At 38.3% G+C, this 12,455-nt stretch overlaps 1 protein-coding gene across 3 annotated transcripts in view; it reads left to right on the forward strand.

The window, feature by feature from the left end:
• Positions 1–2,095: 2,095 nt before the first annotated feature.
• rnf220a (ring finger protein 220a) overlaps positions 2,096–12,455 on the forward strand; it is a 33,653-nt gene continuing 23,293 nt past the window's right edge. The window contains exons 1-4 of one of the 3 annotated variants that reach the window (XM_024273590.2): positions 2,096–2,354; positions 2,488–2,530; positions 4,996–5,120; positions 7,593–7,722. In XM_024273590.2, the coding sequence (XP_024129358.1) occupies positions 2,328–2,354; positions 2,488–2,530; positions 4,996–5,120; positions 7,593–7,722 (325 nt within the window). In that variant the 5' untranslated portion in view covers positions 2,096–2,327. The remainder of the gene's footprint in view (positions 2,355–2,487; positions 2,531–4,995; positions 5,121–7,592; positions 7,723–12,455) is intronic. The other 2 variants (XM_024273591.2, XM_024273592.2) reach the window with 2 other exon arrangements.

Raw genomic sequence — 12,455 nt, forward strand, 5'->3', positions numbered from 1 at the left:
GATTCCAGCACAGGAAAATAAAGTCGTCTACGAGTTGATGCATCAGAATGAAGCAGAAGTTGGAGCTTGTGGTCCCCGCAGCGTATTTTCTACACCACACCTACAATCTTTTTGAAACAGGATTTTTTGTCTGCTCCTGATTCCAACAATTTGAATAAATAAATACTAAGAAGTACAATTTTAACTGTCTTTATATATGTTCTCCATTGTGAGAAGATGTTAAAAACACCAAAAACATGATTTTTATCAGAGCGGGTCTTTACCGTTTATTCAAAGCACACAACCCTTTACTGGCCAAGAGATGACAGCGGAGTGATCGTTCAATTGGTCTCCCGTCAGCGTCGCCTCTCCTGTTCTCAGATGCCGTGGAGTCATTAATCAGAATGTCAGTAAGTTCACGACAGAAACACAAGACTCCTTCTCAGCACTGACGCTCCGGCTGTTTTAACACAGTAGCAAATCATGGGACTTCCATCGTCCATTGAATCAAATAATGAATTTCTGTTCTTATGACATAAAGCAGAAGAACTGAATATTGCTGTAGATTTGGGTTTTTCCGCCTTCTCAGCAGTTAAGTTGACTTACAGGCCAATCCCCTTAAATCTCAGATGTCCCTCTGACCGCTTTTATCTCTTCTATTCGTCAAAGTTTGTTCGAGTAATTCCTCCGCTCGTGATGTATCTCGGGGTTAAGTGGGTTTCCCCCCTAACACCATAAACTAAGAACTATAAGTCCATGGAGACGTTACATCCATACGTTCAGGATGACACAGCTCATAAAGACCTTAAAGCAATAAAGGAGATTTTCTCATTAGGTGAAACTGCTGAAATCACCTTATATTATACAAATGATTAAGTCAATGGTGACTCTTTTTAGCACCCAGAAAATAAAGCATATTCACAGACTTTGCCGCCTTTTCTCTGCCTGTCAGCCTGAGTGAACTCTACTTTTTCACTTCTTCTGAAATCCTGACCTATCAGCAGCTATTTAAAGACTGCATCATAATGATAAGGTGGGAGTGGTAATGCACAGTCAAAGGAGCCATAATTCATGCATCGGAAGGAGAGGGAAGTTGGAGGCCTGGCTGCTAGACGGTTGATAGAAGAAGTGCCAACCATGAGGGGGTGTCAGACAGGATGCCCCAAACCAACGCATTCTCTCCCTCAAGTTTTCAAATATTGACGTTTGCTTATGGACCCCTCCGTGTTACTTTTGACATGTTCCAGTACCGGTATCCAAACTTAGTACCGGTACCCCAAACCGGAACTGGACGCTGTACCAGATCCAAACCAGTATCACATGCAATACCGGGTGCGAACCAGCACTGGGTTAGGGTATCTGTATTAGACCTGTCCCAAGGATCAGTCCACATCCGGTACTGCGTCTGGTACCACATCCTGAGGGTTGTGGACCCTTGATTTTTACAAACAGCCGGCATGACCTCAGCCATGACGCTGACCTCTATTAATTTCATGATACTTTTTATTGGTACAGCTGCTATTTTTAATGATGCAGGTAATTTTTCCAGAAATCCAAAAGTAGCCTGGATCCCCAAAATGGAGTAAAAATGCTTAAAAAAAAGAAATTATAATTTATCCAGCATCTTCCAGCTCATATATATAAATAATATATATATATATATATATATATATATATATATATATATATATATATATATATATATAAAACGTCTCTACAAACACTTTATTGTGTTTCGTCCTGTCAAAAATGGATATTCCAACAAATATATTGTTTAGAGTTCTTCCTATTATGGGTGTATATTGTGCATTTTAGGGCAAGATCATTTTATTCTGATAGGACATTTTACAAAGATGTAACCATTCCAGTTTATTTAACCATATTTTTGTTTCTTTTAAAGTGCTTTTTATAAATAAAGTTTTATTGAAAAAAAGTATAAGACACAATATAAATATAAATACTTTATGAGAATTGTACAAAATAAAAGCAATGATTTTCTATTCAAGTTTGTCTTTAATTGTTAAAGTAATGAGAAAATGTTAACTGGATGGAGCCTCTCTAAAGAAACCCGTTGCTGCCCCCTAGTGGCGCAGATTCGAACCATCAAGAGACGTTCCCTGACTTCCGCTTCCACTGCGGTCACGTGATCAAAACAAGCCAAGATGGCGTCGAATATGAGTAGCATTAGCCGAGCCGGGCGCCACTTTCAATCCTTTCCCATCCGCGTGAATTTATAAACACAAGGTTGAGTTTGCGGTGATGTACAGCGTCTGGGGGTACATCCGGGCTCTTTGCAGGAGTGAGTTGTAGCGCCTGTCGCAGCAGCTGCGGCAGGGAGGCTGGCACTCATGGAGGAGGTAGAAAACAAGAGAGAAGTAGGTAGAAATGCCTGCAGCATCCTGAGCAATCCCATTCAGAGCAGCTTTCTTGTTGTATGTAAACACAACACTACGTTTCCTGACTGACTAAACAACGTGTCCCTTCCTGTTTTTTCTCTTTTGCTTGCAGACATTTTTACGAGTTCGGGCTAACAGGCAAACGAGATTGAATGGTACGTACCCGCCAACTTCCAGCCTCTCAGCCTTGCTATAACAGCTGAGCAAGTGAATGGATATTTAAGTTTTTTAAACAGACAGAACTGTAATCAAATAAGAAAAATAAATTTGAACTTATTTAGTTACTACAATTGCAACTCATCTTTAGGTATGAAAAGTGTTTATTAAACAATATTAAGCTTCCTCTTGAGATTTGAGTCTCATGGGTATGGTGGCCTCGAAGGACAAATCACACCAATAGATCAATAAACGCTTAAATAAGACAACTTTTCATTCCAGAAGACAAAAATACAATTCCTGAAACTATAACACACTTACACTAAATGAAATAAAGTCGAAACATTTTGGAAAACAACATTAATTTTAAGAATTTAAAATAAAATGTTAGAATTTAAAACAACAAACTATGTGACATTCCTGATTGGATGATTTCATGAATAAGAAAATTAAATCGAAAAACAAAATTAAATGTTAAAAACCTTACTAAAGAAACTGGAATATAAAATTAGTGACATCACTGATTTGCAATTGATGTTTGTCCATTTAATTTGAACGTTATTTTGCATGAAGCCATACTGGATCTGTTCCACACTTTTATTATTATGCACATATTAAAGACCAGACCAGATTTGTGCTTAAATGTGGTTACGTGTGTATCAGGCTATTCGTGCATTCTTTTAAAACATTTGTCAGTATAGTTAGTTTTAAGATGTGGTAATTTAAAGTTTATCCATTTTATAATTTTTGTACATGTACATAAGAATTACACACACACACAAATTGAATGAAACTATATTCTCTTCACACATTTGCACTTCAGGGCCACCGTAGGGTTGTAAATGTGATCTAGTATGACAAAAGTTTTTTAATCACAGTGGAGATTATTGACCTTTTTAGGTCTATTTTTTATGGCAAACTTTCAAAAAATAAACACGTTTAACTTGTTTTTAAACAAGGAGATCACATTCATTAACACTTTATTAATGTGATACTTAACATTTCTTGTCATTTTTTTGTTATGGTGCCAAACTTGGAATGTATTGACACTGTAGTGTTTTGGATTAAAGTATTGACATGTGTTTTTTTTTTTTTCCATTTAAAAATTTTGTGACCAGGAATTTTTTTAGGATTAGATTTTTTGGCTCTGATTCCATTTAATTTGATTTTTTTTTGAGTATCTGGCGATATCGGGTTGATTTGTTACTTTTGGAACACATTGAAAAATTAACAAATTTAATAAAACAGATCCAGGTTGGCACCAATTTTGATGTTTTTAACCCTCATTTAACACCTAAACAGAGAGCTTCTGTGTAGAAGCTTGAACAATCAAGCAAAAACAGAGTCACTAAATTAACTAGAAAAGTAGTTAACTATTAACTAGTTAAACATAGGTGATAATTAGTCATATGAGAAGGTTTAGTGAATGCAGCTTTAATGTCTTCAGAACTAGCGAACATTTTTAATCAAATGTGATTCAAATCTCCATTAAAAAATAATTATCACTTTCTTTTATTATCATTGTTTGAGCATAAGCAAAATGATGAGAGTTCATGACTTGCTCACATCAATGTAAAGTTTAGTTAGTTTTGGTTGTTTTTAAGACGCAGATTATTATTTTAACCCTTTTTCTTGGAGATTACACTTTGTAGACACTCCCTTGGCAGCCGTCCCGTTTTTAGCACCACGGAGAGAGTCATTCTCGTTAAAAAGAAACAAAAATCACATCTTTTTTCTTTTGAAATGCCTTAATATATTATTGTTTGAGTTTATTAAGACTGAAAGTGCAAATCTTATCTCACTATTTTTACTGAACTGTTTTTGTGCACCTCCTACTCAAACTATTGCTGACGAGTACCTAAACTAGTACTGTTTATGATATTTACACCTCTGGTAGAGTATTTATCTTTAATAATAGTCTTTAAATACTAAGCACTGATCATAATAATAAGAATAAAATAAATATCCAATCTGATTGAATAAGAAACTACCCGATTGGATCAGGTCTCCTACCGTTTTTATCAATCATTTCTTTTCATTTTTTCTCAGAACTTCTCTCTGTAAAGTTTAAAACCCTCTATTTCTCTCCACTCTCTTCTTTCTTAATCCTACCCTCCAGTTCCGGCAGTTACTCCTTCCACACCACAGTCCCTCTTGGCCTCCTTTTGCTTTTCCAGCCATCTAAAAATTAATGTCCCCGTGCGCCATTTGCAGTTGGAAAAAAAAAATAAAAGGAGAAACGACAGAGACCTGGGGTGCAATGACGGCTGTTCTGCCCTGTTAAATTTCTAATTAAATGCGTCCGTGGGGGGGTGGTGCCATGACAGAAAAGGGAGTGAAATAGAGAAAAGACTGAATATTTCCTACAGAGAGGCCGATTCAAGCAGATGAGAATATGAGGGAAAAAAAGTGTGATCAAGTCAGACTGATGTGTTCTGTTTTTTCTTTTCTTCTGCTTGTCCAGCTCGCATAGGGAAGATGAAGAGGAGGAAGCCTGAGGAGGGGGGGCAGGTATGTCCGCTGTGCAGTGCCCCATTGGCTGGGAGCGAAGAGGAGATGAGTAGACATGTGGAACAATGCCTGATCCAGGTAGTACAATCAGGACCCCCAAACTCCGCCTACCGCCGTTTGGACAGCCTCTCTACCCCCTTTTTTGTTTTGTTTATTTTCTTCCAGTCACCTCTCTACTTCCTGTCGTTGCCGTAGGCGATCGTAGTGGCATCTTGCAGTCGTGTCATACAGGATCAACTTTAAAAGATATGCCATGTTCATGTAGGCACAGTATCCCGTATGACGCGGTTGCATGTTGTCGGCAAACTGTAGCTTCTTCCTGAGCATCGGGCACATCTGCTGGACGTGTGACAGAGGTGTTGACCCGAGCTGCTCCAGTTAGTCCAGAAAATCCGCCTGTCCTGTAGAAACTTCATGGGTTCTTCTCCATTGTAGACCAACTATTGCTACTTAACTCCTCCTTCACCTCAACTCTCTTAACTGTTCTCCATTAAACTAGCTAGACATGCTACTTCTCCATTCCAAGCACCACACTTCTAAATGATCTAAATTCACTTTGAATAGTTCTCACACTATGTTCACAGTGTGACGTGCGCTCAAGAATTTTGGTTCTTGAACTCATTTTTATCTCAAAGTGTTCACACTGGACAAGCAGGGAGGGGCTTCTTCTTCTTCTACTGTTTACTAGTGCATGTTCACAGAATACACTTAGAAGAGACTTAGTGCAAAATGTCAAAGACAATTATTAAAACAATAAGAACATAAGTTTAGCCATATTTAATTTTAAAGTATTGCAACAAATACATTGGAAAAATAATTACTTTAGCTCTACCAGCCATTTTAGCAACAAATCTGAAAAACTGCAACAACACCGATTAATTAAATTCAACAACAGACTCAACTTACAAAAGCAGCATGTTGATATAAAGTCCAAATAAGGACCCATAAACTGTTTTTCAAACAGCAATAAATCTAAAGATTTTTGCGGCAGAAACACCTTGAAGCGCAGACACTCAAGTACTTTCGGGCAAGACGACTCTCAGCATTGTTCCATCAGAGGGGAGGGATCCCACAGTACTCCCAAACTGTGGAAGTTGTGTCCTGTTTCGACACCAAGTCACCAGTGCACAATTTACCATTTTTCTTCCCATCACTCTCGTGCTTCTGTCTTGTTTCCGAGGTCTACCGCGCAGATGTCACATAAATCATTTCATATTAAAATATTTGTTCAGAAGTGAAAGTTTAAGCCACAATAAGTGCCACTGAACACACAATCAACTTTAGGTATTAAATGAATTTTATTTAATATATTTAAAAAGTTATCTCTTTAATAAGTCACTACAACATTGGAAATGATACTGTCTCTTAATTGGACATTGACAGTGTATGGTATTATCATAATACCGCACAAGCCTCGTTGGCTCTTCTTGAATTAAAAGGAAGGCCATCCATACATCACTACCAAATCTGAGTCCCTGATTGGTCAAAGTTTGACCCCAAAAAGGTTGAAAAAAAAGAGAAGAAATGGGGAAAGAAGGTTTATAGCTTAAAATACGTGGTTCTGGGTGAGAACTTAATTTCGGGTGCAAGTGATGTTTTTTTTTTGCGGCCGGCCCAGCAGAGGGAGGGACTTCCAGCTACTAATTTTCGAGCGCCATATTTTTTCTCTGTGGCCAGATTGTCTTGACTGGAAGAGTCACGAGATTTTAAAAAAAATCTGCTTATACGTGAAACCGCTAATAGTGTGTTGCCGAGGTAGCTTGATGTAGTATGACATAGCCTGACAGTAGTGCTATGTTCACACCGCGACCATGTCCAATGAAAAGTGCATAAAAACGCATGTATATGCGCGTTTTACGATTCTGCGTTCAAAACTTTTGTGTTCACGCGTAGCTATGCAAGTCTTCAAGTCGTTTTTTTTTGGGCTCTACGTACAAAAACACACGTAACAAGTAAGTGTGCGTCAAGAGTTCAACTGGTTGAAATTTGACCAATCCCAGACTCAAATTTGGTAGTAGCGTACGGTAGCGTCCTTTTCCAAATACGGAAGCGCCAATGGTTCTAAAATCAATCACGAGATAACTGCGGTTTGTTCCCGGCTGGAATTCTAGGACACTAAGTCTTTCACAAATCGCAATAGAGTTGTGAAAGAAAAAGCTAGATTTGCACAGCCATGACATTTTTGCACCAAACTTCTTCCAACTGTCGGTACATGCGCTAGTATTGGGTGATGGCAGACCTGTGTGAACAATATATGCTAAAAGTGAGTTCTTGAACGCACATCACCTCCTAGTTTGGACATAGAATTTTTTTGTTCCCCTCAAATAATCTGCAGCATAATGAACTTTAAATTATATAATTTATTTAGCTTCTGCAGATTTATTTTTAACCAAATATCAAATAATTCCAGATATATTCTTAAATTTGTTTACATCTACAGTAGCTAGACTACAATAAAGTTCTACACAATCATCAGGACTCACATATTGCGGTCATTATTTTAAGTTCCATGCAGTATTAAAATGTGTTCTTGTGTGTGTTTTGTGTTAGCGTGAAGGTGCTTTGGCTGACGAAGACTCCGCAGACATGGATGGAGAGAATGGGCGGGGCTTTGAGGAGTACGAGTGGGCGGGGCAGAAGAGGATCAGAGCTACGGCTTTGCTGGAAGGAGGCTTCAGAGGTACCTTGTTGCTGTGCGTTGTCAGTGTGTTGATACACGTGTCCAGTCTTCCTCTCGGGTGACTCATTGACCCTTTTCAGCTCCACAATGGCGTTCAGCCACAGCAGTCCGCGGCTCACCTTCTCCCCTTTCTGTCCGTCTGCATCTCTGTTGCGCTCGCTCATCCATCATTCACCGCCCCTGTCCGCCGCCAGTCCCGTTTCCTCCCTGAGACTGCTGTTGAACGCGACCAGGGAGCTGTAATGGCGGCGGCGCTGCGGTGACCGGCCCGAGGTCAGCTCGGGCCCGGCCTCGCACAACCCTCTGTGCGAGGAAAAGGAAAACACATTTAGCTGGGCAATTGACCCGCTGGTCGCTGCTCTGTGCGCGTGTGTGCGCTCCCAGAAATGCAATTATAGAACTGGATTGGAGAGCTGGTCACTGGAGAACGCAGCAGCAGCTCCATGACACAACACATTAGGTGTGCAACCACTTAGGTCTCCATAACCTGCTGTGTTGTGGCCGTCTTCCCCTGACTGCAAATAATCCAGATTATTTTGATTTTACCTCTTTTTTTTTAACATTCCTCAAATGTATGATGACTTTGGGATGAACTGGGATAGGCTCCAGCAATCTCCATGACCCTGTATGGAATAAACCAGGAAGGGAAGATGCGTTCATAGTAGGGTTGTGGGTGATTACTTAGATGGCGATCCATTCAGTTTACAAATCAAGATCAACGATTCACAGATCAGATAATCTAAATCTGTCTAAATGGTTGCTATTTGTGTGTCTTTTACAGTATGTATGAAAAATAAAATAATACATTTAATCCTTAATAACTTTACAACAGATAAAGACAAAGATTTTGTTGCGTTAAACAATGTTAACCTCCAAAGTTTTACTTCCAGCTTCCTGGTTAACTCCAGCAGTAAATCAAAACAAATGTTTGAATCATTTTACAATTCCAATTGTCAACTATTTTTTAAAATAAATTCCTTTTTTCAGAACTTACTTTAGTAAATTGAACATCAGTCTAGTTTTTTTTTATGATGAACGGACACTTGACTTTAAAAATTGTTTTAGTTCCGGTGACTGCAGCACATTTGATTTGTTTGATTTATAAGCTTTAAATCCAATATTATTCTGCATTTTAGAGCACTAATTACATACCCTGAATTGTATTTTTACTAAAATTAGAATAATTATAATGATTGTGGATTGGCGATCTTGGAAGTTGCAAAAATGTTTATTTTGGGGAACAAATTGCAAATATCTGAGTTTTCCGATACTCGTTACGGCCCTAATGGATAGATGAATGCACTTTCTTATTGAACTTTTTCTTCCTTTGAAAATGTATTTCAGCAAAGTGAAAAATATTGTTTTTTGATTAAAAAAAGATCCCTGTCAAAAAAGTGAATGATTAGGGCTGCTACAAACGATTATTTTAATAGTCGACTAATCACCGATTAATTTAGATTATAAGTGGATGTAAAAAACACATTTTAACCATCATTAGCTTTAAATTAACTACAAATAAAGACAATTAAGATGATAGTTAATTAAACTTTTAATGTATCATGCACCCTCTGTGCTTCATTAGTTTCTGGTATTAAATTAAGACTTAAATCAAATGAGGATAAAGGAACTGTTTTTCACAAAAGATAAAGTTTTGGTCTCACTGACTCAAATATTAAAAAAAGAACATTTTTTGGCGCTGAACACTCACAACTTTGTTCAACTTTACTACACTGTAACTCCATATAATTTTAAGTAACCGCTAATCGTCTAATAAATTAGCCGTCTACTATTTTAATCGTTGATTAGTTGGTTAATCGCGGCAGCCTTATTAAAGATTCTATGAAAATCGTTGTTTTGTTGTTTTTGACGTGTTCTTGTCTTGGTTTTTTTTAATAAAAAAGGAACTTATATGAAGAAAATTAAGTTTAAAATGACAGATTTGTTTTGGCTAAAAATGGCAAGATCATATTGAAAAACTTTTAAATAGATCAAATATGATCAGAGTAAGACTTTTAGGATATTTATTACTATCCACTCCGACTTTTTGCATGAAACCCTCAGATGTGGGTGGCAGCAGCTCATGACGATGCGAGCCGTCGAGGTGAGAGGATTGTCATCCTCCCAGAGATGCCCTGTCAATCTCTGCTGCCTCGCTCCGACTTTCATGTGTCCCTCTTCCTGTTCGATTTGTTGTTAAACACACATGCTGAGCCTCCTCTCTCCTCTGCTTGCAGAGAGGAGACAAGACAGATCAATGCCGAAGTCTCCACTAAATCGCAGCAAAGAGCCGCTCTCAGGGTGGGAGGTGGCTTCTCCACCTCCTCATCCTTCTCCCAGACGCTCCCTTCCGCGCGTCCGTCTCGCTTTCACTTCGTTAAAGCGGGCAGACACAGCCTGGACCCTTCTGTGGCGCTCTAATAGGGACCCTTTGTGATGTGGTGCAGATAACTGAGGTGGCCTGGAGAGAGCAACTTGAGACACACACATACACACATTTGACAGAAGGCTCAGAAGGTGGATTTTCTCATGAAAGCACCTCAGTGCTTCTAACACGGCTGAATCCTGCAGACTCTCTAGAGCCGGCGGCTGGTTGAACGGATGTAGAGATGTTGCAGGGAGGGGGGGTGCTCAGCTGGTGTGAGCTCTGTGAAGTGCCACTTTCTTTTCCTTTGCTTTGAGAACACAAGGAAGAAAAGGAAAGGACTGGGAAAGGAGAAGGACAGGGGGAAAAATCGAAACAGATCAGTTTATAATTCAACTCTGTGAGAGTGAAGACTCCCCTGTGTCTCAGGGAGGACTTTAACACAGATTGACAACTTTCTTTGTCTGTCTTTAGCACTTTTTGACAAAATCTTCTTTTTTTGTAATAAATTATGATCAAAGTTTTCATATATTGTTTATAAGTATTTAGAAATATACTTTCTTGGCCGAAACCCTTTTTATGCTTTGAAACTTGGGGTGTGACAACTATTCAACTAAATGTATCTTTCTTCTAGGCATGGGCAATATATTGGTGCCGGTATCTGTATCGGCCGATATTTGCATAATTTCAAATTATCGGTATTGACCCGATATCAACAATTCCACTGATATGTGCCACCGATGTTTCTCTTTTATTTTGACTGGGAGTTACAGCAGGAGAAGCGCTCTGTTTGGCACAGGGTTCAGCAATAAATATATAAATAAGTATAATTATTGGCTATCGGTCACATTTTCAGAGAAAATGTCGTTAATCATATCGGCGTAAAAACATGATATCTTTAACTTTTACAATTTAACCATGATTGATCCAAAGCAAGCTGTTGATCACATCAACCTATACTATTATAACATTGTTTCAAAATAAAATCAACGAACTACATAAATATTGGAAAATAACATTTGGATTGAGGTAGCATTATGTTAGGAGCATTTTTATAAATTCACATAAAAAAAACAAAAAAATCTCCAAATATATCCATAAAACAAAAAGTTAATTCTGGCCTGAATTGTGTAAAATTGTTGTTTGACTTTTCAATCTTGCAAGTTCAAAAGGTTAAAGGCCATTCTTTTAAAGCGTGAAAAACAGAAATATTTCTAGATAAATCAATGCTTCTTAAAACAAAAGGAGAAATTGATAGATTAAAAACAAAACCAATGCATTTGTCTGCTACCAAGATAATGTTGAATTCTTCTATGTGAAACTGATAGTTACTAAACACACATACCCAGTACTTAAAAGTCCCATTAGTTGTCACACACTTAGGTGTGTGAAATGTGTTCTCCAGGTGACCCATCCCCTGGAGGAGCGGTGAGCTGCAGGTGGAACCATTTAGTGGTGTAATCCAATTCAACCCTTTAAATGTGAGTGTCAAGCAGAGTCCCACTTTTACAGTCTTTAGTATGACTCTGCCTGGATTTAAACTTGCGACCCTCCAGTCTTAGGGCTGACACTCTACCACAGGGCCACTGAACTGGTTTGCAGTTTACTGCCACTTTGTGCCTTAACCCTTGTTCTGTCTCGTGGGGTCCAGATGACCCCACCCTTACATAGAAGTGCTTTCATGGACACCAGTCAAAATAAAAAATCTGTGGAAAAAGAAGTTGGTGCGTTCCAGACGACCCCACTCCCAACGTCAACGGGCCTAGGATAGCAGAAGGGTTAAATGATACGTCATGTTGTGATAGTTCATATACTATTGCAACTATTTTATATAATTCCCTTAGTTGAAGGTTTGCTAATTTATTGGATACAAAAAAAGAAGTTTAAACTTTTTTTAAACATAAAAAAGTCTTTGTCTACTTCAATTGTCAATCAAATAATTGTGTTGTAAAGGTTTTTTAGGCTGCATAATATCATTAGAAGTTTAACCCTTGGGCTATCTAATGGGGTTACCCCTACATTGATGTGTGATTCCTCCCATGAAAAAGGTAGACAGGATTTTATGTTTGCCACAGATACCAGGGAAGATAAATAATCCTTGAAAACAAAGTTCTTGTGGGGTCCAGATGACCTCACTTTTTAAAGTAAACATGTCTAGGATGGCACAACGGTTACAAATACTACCATATTTTGAGTACTATAAAGCACACCATATTAGAGGGCGCACCATAAATGAATGGTCTATTTTTGAGCTTGTGTGATATGTAAGGTGAAGTGAGACAAAAGTCGAGAAACTCTAAAACTTGCTACGCTACATGTTAGCCACGTTGAAGAATTAGCCAAGTTAGCGTATTAACAATACCTTTAACTC

This window comes from Oryzias melastigma, linkage group LG17 (genome assembly GCF_002922805.2).
Source record: "Oryzias melastigma strain HK-1 linkage group LG17, ASM292280v2, whole genome shotgun sequence".
Lineage (NCBI taxonomy): Eukaryota > Metazoa > Chordata > Actinopteri > Beloniformes > Adrianichthyidae > Oryzias > Oryzias melastigma.